This window comes from Microcaecilia unicolor, chromosome 3, assembly GCF_901765095.1.
Source record: "Microcaecilia unicolor chromosome 3, aMicUni1.1, whole genome shotgun sequence".
NCBI classification, from domain to species: Eukaryota; Metazoa; Chordata; class Amphibia; order Gymnophiona; family Siphonopidae; genus Microcaecilia; species Microcaecilia unicolor.
The window spans coordinates 446869643-446893536 of record NC_044033.1 but is presented as its reverse complement, the minus strand read 5'-3'; the positions used below and the strand labels follow the sequence as shown (position 1 = coordinate 446893536).

General features: G+C 39.9%; 1 protein-coding gene across 1 annotated transcript in view; it reads left to right on the top strand.

Moving 5' to 3' along the window:
- The window catches only part of SNTG2 (syntrophin gamma 2), a 335642-nt gene that overhangs the window by 304570 nt on the left and 7178 nt on the right, over positions 1–23894 (top strand). Inside the window, exon 16 of the mRNA XM_030195159.1 lies at positions 22553–22663. Coding sequence (XP_030051019.1) covers positions 22553–22663 — 111 coding nt within the window. The remainder of the gene's footprint in view (positions 1–22552; positions 22664–23894) is intronic.

The following is a 23894-nucleotide window of genomic DNA, read 5'->3' as shown; positions in this document are numbered from 1 at the left end:
GCTCGGGATATCTTTCCTGTTATAGTGTGTCTTGCATTATATAATTTACAAAAAAAATAAGCTGTTTTACATATATTTACATGTTTTATATCTCATAATCTACAGTGACTTAGATTTCACTGCATTACAACACCACAACCTGGGTTAGTGCCCTTTAAGGCTCATTAAGGGGCAAATAACATGGGTTATCACTATAACACATCTTTTGCACTATTGCTCTGAATGCCCGTAGTGCTCGGTGGCCAGACTAACCACAGCAAAATAGCAACAATCCTAAGATTCATGCCAATATTTGAAGAGCTTCTCCACACCAGTATGAAACCTGTGTGATGGGTCAATCTTCTGTTTGCAAAGAAACATAATATATGTATATGGGTGAGAATTTGTGGAACATAGTATATGTTAGCTGTGTCCTATTTGGACAAAGAGAAGTATGGTAAAATGTATCTATCCTGAAATGCCCTATGGGCACAACTGTAGAGTATCAATTCCTAAATATACCTTTCATGTTTCATGTCCTTCTATACAGTTAGCTCTGCTTACTCAATGATATGCATGCTAGCAAGTTAACTTCAGTCTGAGGTCAGTACGAACTAGCGTTAAATTAGAGAGGAGTTGGTAAACAGCATCGAGGGTAAGTTTACTGCATTTTTTTTAAATTAAAGATTTTGAAATTTAAAATTCCAAACAAAATAAGATATACAAAGATGTTAACAGTCATAGGTAAGAAGGCATTCTGCATTATTTAACAAGCGTATACTAAACCTTTTGGTAGATGAAATGCCTTCATTTGCAAGCTTGGCTACATAAACATTAGCATGCTCAGGGTTACATCTTTCCAGGCCTTTTAATATATCCAGAAAGACCTTCTTGCATAGCATGCTATTTTTAGCATACATATGAAAAACATATATGTTAAAATTTATTGTATATGTAGAGACAATTAGGATTAGAATAGCAAAAACCTCTAGTGGCTCCACTAAAGTACTGGACTTCACTTGTACATACCCCCAGTATCTGGAACAACGGGAGAATTTTCCTGATTAGTGAAATAATGATGGGAGAATGCCCTTCCTGAAGGGATATAAAATCCTCATCCACTTTTGAATTTTTTGTCTTTGGATTCTGCTTCCTTAACCATCATATCACACAGGAAGAGTAAGAAGATTCTTTGCTAGCCCAGCCATTGCATCTGGAGGAGCAGAAGATAGTGATAGAGTTGCCTAGATTGCTTCACTGGTCCTTAGGTGTAAATTGGAATGGGGAACCAGACCACCACCACATCCTGATTAGGAGCATAAAGGAAAAACTGTAAAAGAACTGAAGAAATACAGATGATCCAGACCTGAAAATCAGGTCCCTGAGATCTGCCAAGATAACAAAAACAGAGATGCTCTCATTTGGGAAATAAGCCTCATAGACAAGGAAACTGCAACTAAACAGATTTTTAGGAGCCTCCAAGGCATTGAAAGCCCTAGAGAGACTGCAAGAGATTCTGGTTCCCCTCCATTTCTTTATAATTTTCTTATTCCTTATACTCCATCCCATAAGAACATAACAGAAGAACACAAGAATAGACAAACTAGGTCAGACCAATGGTCCATCTAGCCCAGTATCCTGCTTTAAAACCATGGCAAATCCAGGTCACAAGTACCTGGCAGAATCCCAAATAGTAACAAGATTCTATGCTACCAATCCCAGGGCAAGCCGTGGTTTCTCCATGTCTATCTCAATAGGAGACTACAGACCTTTCCTCCAGGAACTTATCCAAACCTTTTTTTAAACTCAGATATGCTAACCACTGTAACCATATCCTCTGACAATGAGTTTCAGAGCTTAACTATTAGTTGAGTAAAAAAAAATATTTCTTCCTATTTGTTTTACGTGTTACTATATATTACCATCTCTGTTCTTCCCAACAGCATTTACTTGTTGTCTCCAGCTACCTACAGATCAGGCTTGATGCCACCAGGCAATCCTGTTTTCAAATCATCACCCCTCCCCTCTGGAATTGTCTCCATCTCTATATTCATTTTGAAGAATCTTTTAACAAACTTAAATTTGCTATGAAAACTTTTTACTTTATTAAGGCCTTTTACTCAGATTAATTCACTTTAAGAATTATGCTTTTCTTCATGCCGTCAGCTTGCATATAGCAGCTATGGCCTTACCCTCCATTCTGTCTCTGTGTTCTTTCATCCTTCCAGGCTCTCTCTCTCTCTCTCTCTCTCTCTCTCTCTATCTATCTATCTATCTCTCTCTCTCTTTCTCTCTGATTTATTTTCCTTATTTAAATATAATTCTTTAGTAGCTCCTTGTACTTCTCTAGGCAAAGTATAATGTATCTTAAATAGCCAGCTTAAACCATCCCCCAAGTAGGAGCTTTACCAGTAGACTCTAAAGTTTCTTTATTGTAGTACTACGTGGAGGGGCATAATCGAATGCAAACGCCTATCTCCATGGGCGTTTATCTCCAAGAACGGGTCTGTGAAGGGGCGGGCCGAACCGTATTTTCGAAAAAATGGACGTTTTTGAGCTGTGCGTTTGTTTTTTTTAGTGATAATGAAAACTAAAAATGCCCAGCTCAAAACGTCCTAATCCGAGCCATTTGGTCGTGGAAGGGGCTAGGATTGGTAGTACACTGGCCCCCCCCTGATATGCCAGGACACCAACTGGGCACCCTAGGTCAGTGCGGTGGACTTCAGAAAAAGCTCCCACATGCATAGCTCCCATACCACGGGTGCTGAGCTCCCAACCCCCATCCCCCAAAACCCACAACCCACAAATGTACAACACTACCATAGCTCTTAGGGGTGAAGGGGGCACCTACATGTGGGTAAAGTGGGTTTTGGAGGCCTCCCATTTACCAGCACAAGTGTTGCAGGTGGGAGGGGATGGGCCTGGGTCCACCTGGCTAAAGTGCACTGCGGTACCCACTAAAAGTGCTCCAGGGACCTACATACACGCAGGCCTCTAGGACTTGTTGCTGCTGTATAACATTGGCACACCAGTTGACACCTGAAGACTAATCTCTCTGAAAACGTCCTTTATTGGAATAAGCGTGTTTACTCACAGTTAACTGCAGAGGTTGTGCCCCACTGGCAATGAGTCTCCCTGGTACTGAGATTAGCAGTAGGTCAGAGCTGGCAGAATGCTGTACAATGCCCTCTTTCAGCCACATTCAAGGTAAGAATTAAGTTCTCTAATGTGGCTAACACAGGAAAGGGAACTAAAACTGGCTAACAAAAATGGCCACTACCACATTGGCTACAACAGGAAACACAACAGGGCACACTCTGACCCAGTAGGCAGGGGGAAAAGCACCATGGGAGAAGAGCCTACCAACTACCAACATTGTGAGACTGTAACACAAGCTAATGAAATCACGGAGCCCAATACCCTACACCCACCACAATGCAATGCTGATGTGACCCTGTAGTGCACCCGAGAGCCACATCTGACCCAGGGAAAGGCTGTGACAGGATCAAACACATTCTGCTGTCATGGAGGTGGGTACGGCATTTGAGGCTGGCATACAGGCTGGGGAAAAAGTTTTTAAAGTGGGGTTTTTTTTTGGTGGGAGGGGGTTAGTGACCACTGGGGGAGTCCGGGGAGGTCATTCCCGATTCTCTCCAGTGGTCATCTGGGCAGTTGGGGCACTTTTTTGGGACTTGTTCATGAAAAATAAGGGTCCAAAAAAAGTGACCCAAAATCGCGGTAAAAATGCCTTTTTTTCGATTATCAGCTACAGACGCCCATCTCTCCTCGGCTGATAACCACGCCCCAGTCCCGCCTCTGACACGCCCCCATCAAGTTTATTCGTTTCCGCGACGGAGTGCAGTTGGAAACGCCCAAAATCGGCTTTCGATTATACCGATTTGGGCGCCTTTGCGAGAAAAACGCCCATCTCCCGATTTGGGTCGAAATATAGGCGTTTTTCTCTTTCGATTATAAGCTGGATAGTAACATAGTACATAGTAACATAGTAAATGACAGCAGATAAAGACCTGTACGGTCCATCCAGTCTGCCTAACAAGATAAACTCATTTTACATGGTATGTGATACTTTATATGTATACCCGAGTTTGATTTGTCCTTGCCTTTCTCAGGTCACAGACCGTAGAAGTCTGCCCAGTACTGTTCTTGTACTAAGTTCTGAAGCTAACATCAAAGTCCCTTAAAATTTACACTCATAATAAACAAAAAGAATACAACTTACAGTTCAGTTGCTTAGAAGAGAATTGTTGCCTTCTGCACATAGGTCTGTATCTAGCCACCGCAGATGCAAGGAGATGGCCAGAACCTCAATTCAACTGTGAAGAAAAGCTGTAATACTCAAAGGAGAATAAGGCAGAGAAACTGAGGGAAAATAAATGGTGAATGACTTGGGGAGTTGGTGAAAAGTGAAAAATCTTGATGGAATTAAGCAGCATAAAATGTATTAAACTGTTTTGGGATCTTGCCAGGTACTTGTGACCTGGATTAGCCACTGTTGGAAACAGGATGCTGGGCTTGATGGACCTTCAGTCTGTCCCAGTATGTCAATATTTATGTGCTTATGTTATATGCCCTCAGGTTTAGCCTGAGGGCACTCTTAATGCATGAATTAGCATGTGCAAACCATCATGTCACTGCAATAGCTGTCAGCACCTTTCTGCAGTGGCATTTAACTTGCCCCAATTCACACAATAACAGCTTAACATACTTTAGGAAGCCCCCCCCCCCTTTAAGGCATACTAATGAGCCAAATGTGTACATGCCTACCATGTAGTACACTTATTTTAAAGGTGCTTTAAAGTATCAAAACTTACCAATACTGCAAGAAAAAAAAACCCCATACAAACAAAACAGAACATGGTGATTTATCCATATACAATCAGGATAGTATTATCTTATGGTTTGGTTTATGTAATTTCACTTTGTAAATGCAGCTATACATTTGACTCACTTCTCTTGCTGATGGCATGCATGTCTTCTGTATTATTATCTTGCTTTCAGGTCTTCCATTTTGTCTCATAGCTCATTCTCATGTAAAGTGCTTCTATTATTTTCCTTGCATCTCAAATGCATATGTTTCCATTTTATGTCATCTAGCACTTTGCCTATTTTCTTCCTTAATTTGCACTTTTTGTGATTTCTTTTTGACTTGCTCCTCCAGTTTATAATATACAAACTGTACCATGTGGATATTTGAATCCTTTACATACCAATCAAAATATTTAAGTTTTAGCTACAAGCAATATTAATGTTTAGTTTAGATATTTCTAGATTAGCTTAGCAAGGCCATTCAACAGTGAGTGTTGTGCAAAATGTAGAAACAAATGTATAACAATACGTCCACTAAACATTTTGTTGTCAATGTTCAGTGTATTTCACGAGGAAAGAGAGACTCCTTCCAAGATAAATAACACTGACCAGGTTCCCTGAGAGTGCTGCTTAATACTGTATTAGCATAGACTGCCATGGCTCCTCACGATCAGAATACACACAACACAAGGGGTTGTTATATAAACACACCAAACTGGTCAAAATATGCAAGCATATATATATATATATATATATATATATATATATATATATATATATATATATATATATATATATATATATATATATATATATATATATATGAAGATTTGTTATTTGCCTTTCAAAAAAGTGTTAATAATATCAAATCAACAAAAAAGAGAAAACGTACTCATAAAAATGTTCTCCCTTTCTCTATTATCAGCGTTGTGGGACCTTGTCTCATCACATCACATGAAAATACTTTTATTAACCCCCCTCTTTTCTAAACCGCACTAGTGGCTGGTGGTGTGCTATGCCGACACAGCCCGTTCACTTTGAATGGGCTGTGTTGCTGTTGCCACGCAGCAGCCGCTAACGCAGTTTAGTAAACAAGGGGGTAATCTCAAAAACTGTGTAAATAAAATCCAATTTGTTGCAAACCTTCTGTGCAACTAGATAGCACAAGTATAACAGTCCACTGCTCGTATTCTCTGGAAACCCAGGCAAATACAGTGGTGGAAATAAGTATTTGATCCCTTGCTGATTTTGTAAGTTTGCCCACTGACAAAGACATGAGCAGCCCATAATTGAAGGGTAGGTTATTGGTAACAGTGAGAGATAGCACATCACAAATTAAATCCGGAAAATCACATTGTGGAAAGTATATGAATTTATTTGCATTCTGCAGAGGGAAATAAGTATTTGATCCCCCACCAACCAGTAAGAGATCTGGCCCCTACAGACCAGGTAGATGCTCCAAATCAACTCGTTACCTGCATGACAGACAGCTGTCGGCAATGGTCACCTGTATGAAAGACACCTGTCCACAGACTCAGTGAATCAGTCAGACTCTAACCTCTACAAAATGGCCAAGAGCAAGGAGCTGTCTAAGGATGTCAGGGACAAGATCATACACCTGCACAAGGCTGGAATGGGCTACAAAACCATCAGTAAGACGCTGGGCGAGAAGGAGACAACTGTTGGTGCCATAGTAAGAAAATGGAAGAAGTACAAAATGACTGTCAATCGACAAAGATCTGGGGCTCCACACAAAATCTCACCTTGTGGGGTATCCTTGATCATGAGGAAGGTTAGAAATCAGCCTACAACTACAAGGGGGGAACTTGTCAATGATCTCAAGGCAGCTGGGACCACTGTCACCACGAAAACCATTGGTAACACATTACGACATAACGGATTGCAATCCTGCAGTGCCCGCAAGGTCCCCCTGCTCCGGAAGGCACATGTGACGGCCCGTCTGAAGTTTGCCAGTGAACACCTGGATGATGCCGAGAGTGATTGGGAGAAGGTGCTGTGGTCAGATGAGACAAAAATTGAGCTCTTTGGCATGAACTCAACTCGCCGTGTTTGGAGGAAGAGAAATGCTGCCTATGACCCAAAGAACACCATCCCCACTGTCAAGCATGGAGGTGGAAATGTTATGTTTTGGGGGTGTTTCTCTGCTAAGGGCACAGGACTACTTCACCGCATCAATGGGAGAATGGATGGGGCCATGTACCGTACAATTCTGAGTGACAACCTCCTTCCCTCCGCCAGGGCCTTAAAAATGGGTCGTGGCTGGGTCTTCCAGCACGACAATGACCCAAAACATACAGCCAAGGCAACAAAGGAGTGGCTCAGGAAGAAGCACATTAGGGTCATGGAGTGGCCTAGCCAGTCACCAGACCTTAATCCCATTGAAAACTTATGGAGGGAGCTGAAGCTGCGAGTTGCCAAGCGACAGCCCAGAACTCTTAATGATTTAGAGATGATCTGCAAAGAGGAGTGGACCAAAATTCCTCCTGACATGTGTGCAAACCTCATCATCAACTACAGAAGACGTCTGACCGCTGTGCTTGCCAACAAGGGTTTTGCCACCAAGTATTAGGTCTTGTTTGCCAGAGGGATTAAATACTTATTTCCCTCTGCAGAATGCAAATAAATTCATATACTTTCCACAATGTGATTTTCCGGATTTAATTTGTGATGTGCTATCTCTCACTGTTACTAATAACCTACCCTTCAATTATGGGCTGCTCATGTCTTTGTCAGTGGGCAAACTTACAAAATCAGCAAGGGATCAAATACTTATTTCCACCACTGTAGGACCATATAAAAGGCTGTTCTAATTTACCTGCACAACTGTCCAGGAACCAGCCATGAATACTGGTGGTATCCATATAATTTTCAGGGTCTACTGAAGACCCAGGTATTCAGCCGGATATGGCCCAGTGCTTAATATCGGGTTCTAAATCTGCCAGCAGTGGTCAGCATTTCCAAAAATGATGAACACCACAGGTTGAATATTAACCGGTTTATCTTTATTATACAAAATTACCAGGTGGGTAGCAGTATTCTGGACAAGTTGTAATGTATGCAAATTCTTCTAAAAGAGACCTGATAAAAGATATATGCAGTAATTGATCTGTGGTATCACAGAGAACATAAGAGTAGCCATTCTGGATCAGACCAATGGTCCATCTAGCCCAGTATCCTGTTCCAACAGTGGCCAAGCCAGGTCACCTGGCAGAAACCCAAATATGGCAACATTCCATGCTACAAATACCAGGGCAAGCAGTGGTTTTCCCATGTCTGTTTCAATAGCAGACTGGACTTTTCCTCCAGGAACTTGTCCAAACCTTTTTAAAACCCAGATATGCTAACCGCTGTTACCACATCCTCCGGCAAAGAGTTCCAGAGTTTAAACATTCATTGAATAAAAAACATTTCCTCCTATTTGTTTTAAAGGTATTTCCATGTAACTTCCTTGACTGTCCCCTAGTCTTTGTACTTTTGGAATGAGAAAAAAATCGATTTACTTCTACTCGTTCTACACCACTCTGGATTTTGTAGACCTCAATCGTATCTCCCCTCATCCGTCTCCTTTCCAAGCTCAAGAACCCTAACCTCTTTAGCCCTTCCTCATAAAAGAGGCATTCGGTCCACTTTATCATTTTGATCGCTCTTCTTTGAACCTTTTCTAATTCCGCTATATCTTTTTTCAGATATGGTGACCAGAACTGAACACAATACTCAAGAGTTGCACCATGGAGAGATACAGAGTTATTATAGTCTTATTCACCATCCCTTTCCTAATAATTCCTAGCATCCTGTTTGCTTTTTTGGCTGCCACCACACACCAAGCAGATTTCCATGTATTATCTAGAACAACACCTAGATCTTTTTCTTGAGTGCTGATCCCTAAGGTGGAACCTAGCATCATGTAACTATGATTCGGATTATTCTTTCCAATATGCATCACCTTGCATTTGTCCATATTAAATTTCATCTGCCATTTGGACGCCCAGTCTTCCAATTTCCTAAGGTCTTCCTGCAATATTTCACAGTCCGCATGTGATTTAACAACCTTGAATAGTTTTGTGTCATCTGCAAATTTGATCACCTCACTCATCATTCTGATTTCTATATCATTTATAAATATGTTAAATAGCATCTGTTCCAGTACTGATCCCTGCGCAATCCACTGTTCACCCTCCTCTATTGAGAGAAATGACCATTTAACCCTACCCTCTGTTTTCTGTCTAATAACTACTACTACTACTTAACATTTCTAGAGTGCTACTAGGGTTACGCAGCGCTGTACAATTTAACAAAGAGAGACAGTCCCTGCTCAAAGAGCTTACAATCTAATAGAAAAGTGAACGGTCGGTCCGATAGGGGCAGTCAAATTGGGGCAGTTTGGATTCACTGAATGGTAAGGGTTAGGTGCCGAACGCAGCATTGAAGAGGTGGGCTTTAAGCAAAGACTTGAAGACGGGCAGGGAGGGGGCTTGGCGTAAGGGTTCAGGAAGGTTGTTCCAAGCATAGGGTGAGGCGAGGCAGAATGAGCGGAGCCTGGAGTTGGCGGTGGTGGAGAAGGGTACTGAGAGGAGGGATTTATCCTGTGAACGGAGGTTACGGGCGGGAACGTAAGGGGAGATGAGGGTAGAAAGATAGTGAGGGGGCAGCAGACTGAGTGCATTTGTAGGTAAGAAGGAGAAGCTTGAATTGAATGCGGTATCTGATCGGAAGCCAGTGAAGTGACCTGAGGAGAGGGGTGATATGAATATATCGGTTCTGGCGGAATATGAGACGTGCAGCAGCGTTCTGAACAGACTGAGGGGGGGGGGGTAGATGGCTAAGTGGGATGCTGGCGAGGAGTAAGTTGCAGTAGTCCAGGCGAGAGGTAATGAAAGCGTGGACGAGAGTTCGGGTGGTGTGTTCAGAGAGGAAAGGGCGAATTTTGCTGATGTTAAAGAGGAAGAAGCGACAGGTCTTGGCTATCTGCTGGATATGCGCAGAGAAGGAGAAGAGGAGTCAAAGATGACTCCGAGGTTGCGGGCAGATGAGACGGGGAGGATGAGGGTGTTATCAACTGAGATAGAAAGTGGAGAAAGAGGAGAAGTGGGGTTTGGTGGAAAGACGATAAGCTCGGTCTTGGACATGTTCAGTTTCAGGTGGCGGTTGGACATCCAGGCAGCAATGTCGGATAAGCAGGCCGATACCTTTGCCTGGGTCTCCGCGGTGATGTCTGGTGTGGAGAGATACAGTTGGGTGTCATCAGCATAGAGATGATACTGGAAACCATGAGATGAGATCAGGGAGCCCAGGGAAGAGGTGTAGATTGAGAAGAGAAGGGGTCCAAGAACTGATCCCTGGGGAACACCAACAGATAAGGGGATGGGGGTGGAGGAAGATCCATGAGAGTGAACTTTGAAGGTGTGGTGGGAGAGATAGGAGGAGAACCAGGAGAGGACAGAGCCCTGGAACCCAAATGAGGACAGTGTGGCAAGAAGTAAGTCATGATTGACAGTGTCAAAAGCGGCGGATAGATCCAGGAGGATGAGGATGGAGTAGTGGCCTCTGGATTTGGCAAGGAACAGATCATTACAGACTTTAGAGAGTGCTGTTTCTGTCGAGTGAAGAGGGCAAAAACCGGATTGAAGCGGATCAAGGATGGCATGAGAGGAGAGAAAATCAAGGCAGCGGCTGTGGACTGCGCGCTCAAGTGTCTTGGAGAGGAAGGGTAGGAGGGAGATGGGGCGGTAGTCTCTCATGAGGAACTTTATCAAAAGCTTTCTGAAAATCTAGGACCCCTTAGTGTACAGGAAAGTCTGTCGTTAAAATGCCATAAGCCCAGATCTTCACATGATTTAGTAAAAAAGCCGCATATCCAATTCTTGTAATGCAAATTGATAAGTAAACCACCATATCTCCATGTATGTAATGAATATAGCCTGGTGTGACTCAGTTTGCTCCTCTACATATGAAGCTATAAGTGAATTTTTTTTAATGGAAGATAGGAAGGATTTCCTGTTTGTGCAGTAATGGAACTGCAACTCTTCCTTAGCTTCTAAGGGGATCTTTTACTAAAGATTAGAGCATGTTATCTACCACAGGACCCATTCTATTCCTATGGGCCCTGCTATAGATAGTATGGGCTAATCTTTAATAAAAGATCCCCTAAGTTTTATAAAAGTTGCTGGGCTCTACTATGTTGTAAAGTTCAGGAATTTTTCATACTTTCTTGTTTGAATTGCAGTAGTCCACATACAACACCATCTACAAATCCATCTACACAGCTAAGTTTAGCTACCTGGGTTCTAAATGGTGGAACTCAATCCCCAAGGTCATGAGAAATATCAACAACTACCTCCAGTTCAGAAAAGAACTAAAAATATATCTATTTAAGAAAGCTTATGGTTAATCTCATACTTCGCTTAATGTTGCATAATTACATGTAATTGAATACTAACACTGTAATCCCTCTTGCTAATTGTACACCACATTGAACCAAAACTTGATTTTGGATAATTGTGGGATATAAGAATTGATAAATAAATAAATGAATACAGAAAAGGGATTGGACATAATGATTGCACTAAAACTGGAAAAGGTGCTATAAAAGTGTTTAGAGCATGGGTGATAAAATTGATCCTTGGAAAAGGATCCTTTTAAATTCACTTCAAAAATTATATTTTCCAAAAAAAAGCAAAAAAAAAAACAACAATTTAAGGCTATATTTATAATTCCTAAATCATAGACACTTAAGTAATGTTGGGTGATCAACTAGATTCTTCCCTTTATCTAAATTCAACTGGATACAGTTAACCTAATCAAATAATGTGGTCTTAGTAATATGTTGAACACACAAAAAAAACAATCTGTCTTGGACATAGAGCATTAATGTCTTGCAGAAATCTGAAAGTTGATTAGCTATAGCCTTCATGATCACTTTGGATAGAATAGAAAAATTAGATATTGGACCGCAATTGGTAGTGTTTGAAAGATTTGCTTTCACATCCTTTAGGAGCAGAGAGACAATGGCATGCTTCCAAGTGACTGGAATGAAGCTTTGTTGTATCCTAGTACACACCATGATGTGTATAAATTGAACAAAGTGATCCTTAAGCATCTTAAGAAGCCTAAGGGAACAAGATCTGATGGGGAAGTAATACGTTTTAGTGTCTCTAATATTTTCCCAATAGCCATCTTGAAGGTAGATTAAATTTTGTTAGCTGACTGCTACTTGAGACATTCTCAGATGATAATGTTGATCATGGATTTGAGCTTGCTGATGTCATTAATAGGCAAGTATTAGAAGATAATAAAGGGGGAATGCTGATAAAAATAGATTACAAAGATAATTACTTTTCCCAAGAAAGCTGAAGCTATCTGTTTAGATGAAAATCTGTCAGCATTTTCTTGACATGCAGTAGGCAAGTAGTTAAACAGAATTTTGACAATATCAAAAAGATGTTCTGTGATAAGTTTCATGCTAATCAGAGAGGAATAATATTATGTATTGCCTTCTTTGAAAGCTGTGCTATAAGTGATCACAATGGCTTTATAGGCAGCTAAGTTGTCAGCAGTTTTCTTTTCAGGCCAATAACATGTTTCCACATGACAGCAGTTTTGTTTAGTGCTGTTCTTAACACATCATTCCAAGTTAGGGCTTGCTCATTCAATGTCAGATCTGGAAAATCAGATATGGAGGAGGTATAAGCATTTACAAAAGTGTCCTTAAACAGACCATACAGATTTCTAAGTTGCATAATGGAATAGTGCAGTTACTCTGAAAGCACCATCTTATAGATCAGAAGTGGGCAACCACAATCCTTGAGGACTACAACCCAGCTGGGTTGTCAAGATTTCCACAATGAATATGTTTGAGATTGATTTGCATGTACTGCTTCAATTGTATGTAAATGGATCTCATGTATATTCATTGTAGAAATCTTACAAACCCGACTGGGATGTGGCCTTTAAGCACTGAGGTTGCCCACCCCTGTTATAGATACTAAGACCATTGAATGATCTGTCCAAGGGTTGGCAACTACTGAAAGAAGGCTAACAAGTGCAGGGGATTTTTCATGAGTAAATATCAGGTCCAGAGCATATGACTAACAGTATGAATAAGTATAGGGGTCCTTTTAGTAAGCGGCACTAAAAAGTGCCCAGCACTTTAACTAGCACAGGGTTTTTCCACGTGCTGAGGCCACTTTTAGCATGGCTATAAAATTACTGCATTTCCCATTTTCTGAATTAATGGCCACGATTTAATTTCCCCATTAGCACGTGGCCATTAGAGTGGAAGCCCTTACCGACACTTAATTTCGAGCCAACCACATGCTAATTAGTTAGCATGCAGTGATGTAGCTGCACTATCTAATTAGCACTGGGAATGCCTATTGTCCACACCAAGCACTAAAAGATATTTTCTGTTTTCTAGTGTGGAATGCCTGAGCACGCCCCACGGTAGTGCCTTTTATCCTGCAGTAAGCACATACTAGTGCTTACCACAGCTTAATAAAAGAACCCCTCAGTTACCAGCTACAAAAGACCTAAATCTTTTCGCTTGCTCTTCATTTAATTGTTTTCAATTGGAAAAATAATCTGCATGTCGCCTTTCATAAATGGTGGAATTTGCTTTGTTCATATAGGTGTTATGAGGAAATAGCTGCCATAAAGTCTGGTCATATTTTGTCCTTTCCTAAAACACGGTCACTGTTAGACAACTATGTTAATTGATACCGTCATATAATTTTATAAGGTCAATCCATCCTTTTTAAAGTATGCACATATACTATTTTACTTTATTTTTTGTTAACCTACTGATATGTTAGGTACGCTTCATTGTTTGTTTTTGGTTTATTGTTTTTATTTTAATTTTATGGTTGTACTACATGGTGCTTGTTTACTTCTTGTAAACATATATCTTACTTTTATATTATTCTGAAAACATAAATAAAGATTAAAAAAAGAAAGTTAAAAACTCTTTCAGTCATCCATATGTAGGTTAAAGTCCCCTAAGACTCACAGTGAACCTCTCCTGCCTGCTTAAATCACTTTGAATATCAACAGGAATAATAATAATAATAACAATAGCAATGATAATAAGCACTTGCTGTACAATATACCCAATATCACTGTGGTTGAAAAAGAAGTATGGATCATACTCTAAATGTGGCAATACCAGGAGACAGCCATGTTGAAGACAGGCATTTGGAAAAGATCACAAAATATCAATACTTAAAGATTGACACTGAGAAACATTGATGAAACCTGCATTTGTTTAGTCCCCATAGTAATTGGTTCCCTTGGAGTAGTATTGAAAGACCTAGAACCATATATGAATACACTGGAAAATGACAATATCACCATCTGTCAACTGCCCACATCCTTAGTTGATACCTCTGTATAACCTGGATTATTGGGAAGGATTCATTGTGCGAAACCCAGACAAGAGCATCTGGCAGGCTATGTAAAATATGATAATAATAGTAGTAGTAATAATAATAATAATATTTTTTTTTTACTTTTTACTTGCTATAAAAACACATTTCAGGAAAAACTGACATATATTATGTATCAAATGATGAGACTACTATCACTAGGGTCACTAATTTTGAGACCGTGTCAACAGGACTGGAGCAATAGGGGACCAGGTACAGGGCTGGTAGGTCCTGTTGGAATGTAATTGTATTTTACATGCATTGCCTGTCACCTATTATTTCTCTGTGATTACTCTGTGACCTCTGATGTGAATCACTTAGAGAGGTCACACAGCTATGCAACTTCCTGTGGGGGTTAGACACAGCAGATGCAGCACATGCAGCACATGAAGCACATGGAGCTCATGATCTCTCCTAACCTGAGAGGATCTATGGTGGTGTGAGCATCCATTACCATCTAAGCACATGGAAGGAGCTGATAATACAAATGTATAGTAATATGTATATATAAGCCTGTCTGATTATAATCTAACTACAAACTGTGAGTAAACAGATGTTTTGTTACTTCAACTTTAAAGTGACTCAGCAGTGAATTATTCAGGGGTGAATGAGAGAGAGATGAAGAAAGAAATTAACATTTCTAAAGCTGAAGCTGTGTGTACTAAAATCTGCTAATTATTTACTACAAATAATCCAACAAAAGGGTTATGGGCCCAGGGCCAGGAATTGAAAAAGAAGAGAAATATTACCAGGCAGAAAAAAAGGCCACATTTTTCTCTTAAGTTTTAAAGGAAAGATTCAGTCTGTCTCTCTCTCCCCCCCACACAGCAGACAGAAGGCTAAGAAAATGGCTGAGGGAAGAAATTCACTATTGTTCTATTCTCTCAAGGTGCCTAAATTAACTGAGTTTAATTATCAGCAGTGGGAACTAAGATTCATATGTCTCCTTCGAGCAAAAAGATTAAATATATGCTTAGACCAAGACAGAACAGATGAAAATATGGCTGAATGGGACAATGCAAACTATTATGTGAAGTGCATGCTTTTGGAAGCTCTCTCAGAGAAACAAGCCATATTAGTGGAGGGAAAAGATACACCAAAGGACATTTTATATAAACTGAGAACTATGTATGCAACTACATATGCAAAGCAGCAACCAATTTGGCTGGCAGAGTTGAATGAAACCAAATTAAGGGATAAAAGTAAATGTAATGATCACATTATGCATCTTATGTCTTCATTTCAAAAGTTAGAACTTTCTGGAATTCCCATGTGTGATGCATTGAAAAGAGCATTTCTTTTTACCTCACTATCAAAGAAGTTTGATGTTTTTAGGTCTGTAAATGAGGCCATTGAAGGGCAATCTTTTGAACAGGCAACATCAAAACTAAGGCAGGAATGCATAATAAATGATTCTGAGGAGATGTGTTCTCAAAGTCAGTCAGAGAGAAATGAAACAAATTTCTTGGCAAAGAACAGAGGAAGGCGGAGCTATGGGAAAACTCCACCCAAGGGCAAGCTGATTTGCTACTCATGTGGAAAGGAAGGACATGTATCTAAATGGTGTAAGGAAACACAAAACACTCCCTCTAGCTCACCTAAGCCAATGGAACTAAAGAATTTTCAAACCAGGAAATGTATGAAGGACAAAGATAAACACAAGGGCTATCTAATGGCAGAAAAATCTTTGACTATGGTAAATAATAATTCAAATGAAAGTACTTGGATTTTGGATTCGGGGAGCACATGCCATTTAACCAATTGTAAGAATTTCTTTCAGGAAATGTGTCCAGAGGAAGGTATTCTTAAAACTGCAAACGCAGGGACTGCTAAGATCCAAGCAAAAGGTATTGGATTCTTAAAATGCAAAGTGTCTAATGAAGTTAAAGAAATTCCTGTAAGTGATGTCTTGTATATTCCCCAAGCAGTTTGCAATATGCTTAGTGTATCTACATTAGATAAGAAGGGATTTGTGATTCATTTTGAAAACAGTAAGTGCACAATCTCTAAAAATGATGAAGTGTATGCTGAAGCTTTTATGCATAATGATGTTTATAAGCTGAACATTTCAGGTGAAGCCTCACATATGGCGCAAGTAAGGAAGAATGATGGTAAATATAGTCCGGAAATCTGGCACCGCCGCCTGGGACATCGTGATTCTAAGGTGATCCAGGATCTTTACAGTAAGCAACTGGCCACCGGCATTCAGATAAGTGCAGATGCAGGTAAAATGGAGAAATGCATAGACTGTGTTACTCAAAAAGGTGTGAGACCCTCATTTCCTGCATACACAGGAAATAGGAGTAATAAAGTACTGGACTTAATACACAGTGACTTATGTGGACCGTTTAATATCCCATCATTGGGAAATAACAGATTTGTGCTAATATTCTTGGATGATTTCTCTAGATATTGTGTGGCCTATTTGCTGAAAGAAAAAAGTCAAGTCACAGACATGCTGAAGAAATACGTAACCATGGTGAGCAATAAATTTGAAAGAAAACCAAAGGTTCTTCAGACCGACAATGGTGGTGAGTTCACTTCACAAAGCATGCGCACATTTCTAGAACAAGAAGGCATTCAGCATATCACAACAGTAGCTTATACACCAGAGCAAAATTCTGTTGCAGAGAGAAAATTTAGGTCACTTGTGGAAATGACCAGATGTATGCTGTCAGATAGCAATCTCCCTAAAAGACTATGGGGGGAAGCCATTCTCACAGCAGTGTACCTACAAAACAGAATGCCAACTAAAGGCGCTGAGCGCACACCACATGAGACATGGCATGGTAGGAAGCCAAACCTGTCACACATAAGAACATTTGGAAGTACAGCATATGCTCATATACCAAAGCAAAGAAGGCAAAAGCTGGATTCCACAACAGAAAGGGGCATTTTAGTTGGCTATGCTCCAGGACACAAAGGATATAGAATTTTGAATCTGAAAACTGGCATTGTTGGCATAAGACATGTTACATATTTTGATGAAAACAAGAGGGTTGATAAAGGCTGGATTATCCCAGATGAGCCTTATCATCCAGAATATGAAACTAGAACCATAATAGACATGCCAGTGTATATAAATGCCATACCAAGGCAGATGTCTGAAAGCAACTCATCTGTATCTAACGAGGAACAGACAGAGGAAACAGACACAGAAAGGATCATTGAAGAAGACAGTACAGTTGGAGAAGGGGAATCAATTGGAGAAGAACTCTCAGATTTAGAGGATGCGGAAAGGTCAGACCAACCTGTTGTCAGACGCTCATCCAGGGAAAACAAAGGTGTTCCACCCCCAAGACTGTCTTACCTAACAAAGTCAGCAGAAGCTCAAGAGCCCTTAACATGGGATGAGATTGAGAAAATGCCAGCAGAAGAAGCTGCTGAATGGCATAAAGCTGCACAAGAAGAAATTGATGCATTGGATAAAAATAATACTTGGATTCTTACAGAATTACCTCCTGGCAAGAAAGCTATAGGATGCAAATGGGTATTCAAGTTAAAAAGGAATGCACAAGGAAAAGTGGAAAGGTATAAAGCCAGATTAGTGGCAAAGGGATATCTTCAAAAATATGGAGAAGATTTTGATGAAGTGTTTGCACCTGTAGTGAAACACACGACAATAAGAACACTTCTGAGCATTGCAGTCTCAAAAGGCATGCAAGTCAACCACATTGATGTGAAAACAGCGTTTCTTCACGGAGATATAACTGAAGACTTGTACATGGAACAGCCAACAGGTTTCATAAATACAAAACAAAGACACCTAGTGTGTAAATTAAACAAAGGTCTTTATGGATTAAAGCAAAGTGCAAAATGTTGGAATGACAAATTGCATGAAATATTGACAAATTTAGGATTTAAGCAAGGTGAAGCAGATAAATGCTTGTACACTAGGTGCAGAAATGGACAATATGCATACATTTTAGCTTTTGTTGATGATCTGCTCATTGCAAGCAAAAGTGAGCAAGAGTACAAGGACATTGTAAAGTGTTTAAACCAGAATGTTGAGATAAAAGAACTTGGCAATGTGTCATACTATCTTGGTATAGAAATTGAGAAACAAAATGATGGTTCTTATCTTCTAAGCCAGAAGCAGAAAATAAATGAGCTTATTGAAAGTTTAGGTATGCAAGATGCCCAAGTTGTAAGCACTCCCATGATCACTGATTTTCTGAAGGATGAAACAGTAAGAGAACCTTTACCAGATAACATCCAATATAGATCAGCCATAGGTAAGCTTTTATATCTAGCTACCACATACAGGGCTGATATAGCAAATGCAGTAGGAATTTTGAGCAGAAGGGTCAGCTCACCTACCAAATCAGATTGGACTGCAGTTAAAAGGATGGTAAGGTATTTAAAGGGTACCATTGATTGTAAATTAAAGATTTCAGCCAATAGTAATCCAAAACTAATATGTTACTGTGATTCAGATTGGGCAGGGGATCATTCTGATTATAAATCCACAAGTGGATATGTGTTTATGTATGGAAATGTACAAATTTCATGGGCCAGTCATAAACAAAGTATTGTGAGTTTGTCTTCTACAGAAGCTGAATATGTGGCCGTATCGGAAGCGTGCAGAGAACTGATGTGGATTGAAAAACTTTTGCTGGATTTTGGAATAGCTGAAAAGAGACCAATCCAGATAATGGAAGATAATCAGAGCTGCATCCGACTGTCACAGAATGACAAGGTTCAGTCACGCACCAAGCACATCGCAACGAAATACCACAACGTGCGAGAGTTGGCGAAAGAAGGGGTCATCAGTCTACACTATTGTCACACCAGTGAGATGACAGCTGACATCATGACCAAACCATTACCCAGAGAACATTTTGTGAATCTGCGTATAAAGCTTGGACTTTGTATGAATAAATAATTGCATGACAGTTATGCATGAGAAGGGGTTTGTTGGAATGTAATTGTATTTTACATGCATTGCCTGTCACCTATTATTTCTCTGTGATTACTCTGTGACCTCTGATGTGAATCACTTAGAGAGGTCACACAGCTATGCAACTTCCTGTGGGGGTTAGACACAGCAGATGCAGCACATGCAGCACATGAAGCACATGGAGCTCATGATCTCTCCTAACCTGAGAGGATCTATGGTGGTGTGAGCATCCATTACCATCTAAGCACATGGAAGGAGCTGATAATACAAATGTATAGTAATATGTATATATAAGCCTGTCTGATTATAATCTAACTACAAACTGTGAGTAAACAGATGTTTTGTTACTTCAACTTTAAAGTGACTCAGCAGTGAATTATTCAGGGGTGAATGAGAGAGAGATGAAGAAAGAAATTAACATTTCTAAAGCTGAAGCTGTGTGTACTAAAATCTGCTAATTATTTACTACAAATAATCCAACAGGTCCTATAGATGGTGGATGGCCATTTGGGAGTGGTGGGGCTTGATTGAGCTGAGTTGATGTGTTTGTGGGGGGACCTTGATTGGGGTGAAGGTATATGTTCAGGGTTGGGAAAGTCTGAATTGGGGAGGGGCAGGGAGGAACGGCACCGGCCCCTATATGCTACAGCCTGAAAGCATGAGGTTGCAGCTTTAAGGCCTGATGATCCAGGCATGCTAAAATAGTTTTAGCTTTTTAAAAAATATTTTTCTATGTAGAATCAGCATTAAGATATATGACATTACATGTATTTTAACAGAGGCTAGCTAGGAATTTCGTCCAATAGAAGACTCCCGAGGAAGGCCATTTTTGGCCAAACATGACTCGTGTCGAGTCTTGGATGATGCAAATAAAGCTACAATACATTGGACATTGTCTGCTGTTCAATTGTTTGTCACCCTCACTGTGTTTGACTTGTTTATGTGACTCGGGGCTTTTTTTGAGGGGGTACTTGGGGGTACTGAGTACCGGCACCTTTCTCATTGTCTGTTAAAATTGACCCATGATGGAACCCACGTTTTAATGATAGAGCTCAGGCTCTGCACACCAATTCTGTCTTGTCATAGATTCTGTGACTGGTTGCAGGGGGCCTGGCTATTATAGGGTGGGTCCCTCAGTGATCACCCCACTCCTGAAGGGTGGCCTAGCATTTGAGTACCGGCACATTTTTTGCTAGAAAAAACTCACTGGTGTGACTGCAAGGGTTTGTGTTCTTCTGTTTTATTGCCGTGCACTTAAATGTGCCCCATTACACCTGCCATTGACTTGGCATAAGTGAACACGTCTAATTTTGTATGCACAAATGCGGGTTTATACCTGTATTCTATAATGGTATCTCTGTGTACAGATGAAGTTATAGAATTGGCATCCAACATGCACCATTAGGGTGCCCAGTTATAGAACTGCCCCTAGACACATTTCTGATACTGTCCTTAAGTGTACATATTGGGACAGACCGAAAGTCCATCAAGCCCAGCATCCTGTTTCCAACAGTGGCCAATCCAGGTTACAAGCACCTGGCAAGATCCCAAAACAGTACAGTACATTTTATGCTCCTTATCCTAGAAATAATAATCTTAATAATGGCTTATGGATTTTTCTTTTAGGAAAAATCTTTTAGGTTTCTTTACAGGACCAGGACACTGTACCAGTGACTTCACAGTGAGAATCCTGAAAGGTAACTTTAAAACCATACAAGAACGTAAGACCTTTGAAGTCAGAATGATTGAATATTTTAACACCCAACAGAAAGGACTTAACAAGGATCTGGGGTTCCTAGCCCATTATAAACCATAAAGCTGTATGTCTCTGTTGATCACCCTCCCCTCACCTATCCACACCCATCCTGTTAGAATATCAATGATATGCTTTGATGTCCCCATGCATACTTCCTACCCACCCCCCTCCTCCCACCCTGTCAGACTGTCATAGTAATGCTTGAATGTTTTCACTTATATACACTGTCAGCTAGCACATTTACTTATTTCCGATCTGAGGAAGAAGGGCAACCTTCGAAAGCTAATCAAGAAATGTATTAAGTTATGTCCAATAAAAAAGGTATCATCTTATTTTCTTTTCCATGTTTTATTTTGTTTGATTTCTATTGATAATCTTTTAGAAAGTTATCCAAACCTTTTTTAAACTGCTTTTACCACATTCTCTGGCAACGAATTCTAGAGTTTAATTACACGTTGCGTGACCCTTAGTCCTAGTATTTTTGGAAAGAGTAAACAAGTGACTGTTAGTCCTATTACTGGGTTTCAGTTTGCCATCTTCAAGTTTACCTCATTGATTGGATTTATGCTTATATTAGATCATTTTACTATTTATTTATTTATTTATTTATTTATTTATTTATTTATTTGGACTTTGCTTTCACCTTTTTCAGTGGTAGCTCAAGGTGAGTTACATTAAGGTACACTCAGTGCGTTTTCTCTAGCGAAAAGGTGCCAGTACTCAAATGCCAGGCCACCTTTTATCTAGCGAAAAGGTGCCGGTACTCAAATGCCAGGCCACCTTTCAGGAATGGGGTGATCAGTGAGAAACCCACCCCACCAATAGCCAGGCCCCTTGCAACCAGTCACAGAATCTATGACAAGGCAGAATTGGTGTGTAGAACCTGAGCTCTTTCATTAAAACTCGGGGATCATGGGTCAATTTTAGCAGACAATGGAAAAGGTGCTGGTACTCAGTACCCCCAAGTACCCCCTCAAAAAAAGCCCTGGGTACACTGTTGTTTCACTGTTAACAAAATAACAAGTTTTATGTTAAACTATACCTGCTAAGCACATGTGGTTAATAAAACCCAATTGATCAATCAATATGTTGCACTTACATGTGCAGAATCTCAAATAATGTTGCTCAGTCCTAACTTTCTGCATTGTCACCCAGTTAACGGAGTGAATATTGCTGCTAACCAGGTAACTCCTGACTCCTCTCAGCCTCTGCTCCAGACTGCCTCAACACTGCCTGAATAGCATTGAAGCAGTCTGACCCAATTTTGAGCGGCACTGTCCTGCTATATTCCCACTTTACTCAATTGTCACTCTACGAGCTGAAATTGAACACCTAGTTTGGATTAAAGTTTTACAGCACTATTACTGACTTTGTGTGGTTTCATTGTCATCTTTGCTGTGTCTATTCTACAGTAATTCTATGCAGATTATGACTATGTATATTTTGAATCCTCCAATTTAAAAACAATTCTTCAAATTCTTGGTGATTCCGAAGTGAAGTATTGGCAACTGTATTTGGCTTCTTGTGATCTACAGTAGATGTATATGTTGGAAAAAACTGATAATCTTTCAATTTACAATAGAATGCTGATTCAAAAAAGTAAGAAAAATGGGATGTTGAATAAGATAAATTATTCTCTCTGATACACTGCAGAATGTACTCTGGAGGTTTAAATTCTCACAGCTCAAGGGATCATCAGATGATGGGAAAACTCGCGTGAAGTTACTTTTTCAGAACACAGAAACTAAACAAATTGAGATGAAGGTAAGAAACATGATACATCCAAGTTCAAACATATTTGCTATGAAAGCATACAAGCAGAGAGTTACAGAGTAATGAAGTTGTCTAGTGGACTGAGCAGTAGGTTGAACAATGTAGCCAAAGTTCAGGTCCCAACATTCACTCCCTATTGCCTTAGGTACAAACAGAGCTCTATGTATGTTAAAAATTATTGAACTATGTCATATGTAAAGTAATTTGGTGACATTTCATCACTAGACACTCCATCTCCTGAAAACTCACCACTGAGACATTTCATCACCTAAAACTTCATCACTGTACACATTTCATCACATGACACTTTGTCATGTATTGAAATTATATGCACAGAAAACGTCAAGGGGGGAGCCAGGCCAGCTCACATCTATACCTGTTCTTGTATGCCTAAATATGAACCTCACTAAAACTTTTTACACATGACATTTTCACAACTAAAATGTAGGCATAGGAACAGTATTTTCATAACCCAACGCTTCATCATGCATAGAAAACTAAATGTACTCTAATTATTCATGGAAAACTGCATTGCAAATTGAGCAAAGATATTTACATGAAAGCTTATCTCTTTAAGCAAGCCTATCCTAATGCCCCAACCTAATCTCGCCAACCTCCACTCCCAATTCTGTTTTGACTTAAATACCAACCTCCCATCCTTCTCTTTCCATCTCTCCTTAATTTTATCCTTCCTTTCCCCTTTTCTCCCAAATTACACTATCCTATCCTGTCTACCCTCTTTTATCCTAGTCATATATTATCTATCTCAATTTATCATACACTACTAAGCCCAACTTTACGTTGTTTTACTACTGTCTTATTGAAAATTCTATTCTTAACTTTGTATTTCAAATTACTATGTAAGCCGCATTGAGCCTGCATTGTGTGGGAAAGCGCGGGGTACAAATGTAATAAATAAAAATAAATAAATACATTTAAAATAACACATATCACATAAGGCACAAGGAATATGCATGGAAAACGTGTGCAGAAAGGTGATGAAAGGCCAAAACCATGACAGTTCATCACCAGCAAGCAACTAAATAACACATATCATAGTTGGGTTGGGGAGGATGGGAACCAGGTGAGGGGAGAAAGCAAGGTAGCATCTTGTTAACCTGATAGATAAAACATTAAAGAAAATAAGGGGTGTGTGGTTTCAATATATACAGTGGTGGAAATAAGTATTTGATCCCTTGCTGATTTTGTAAGTTTGCCCACT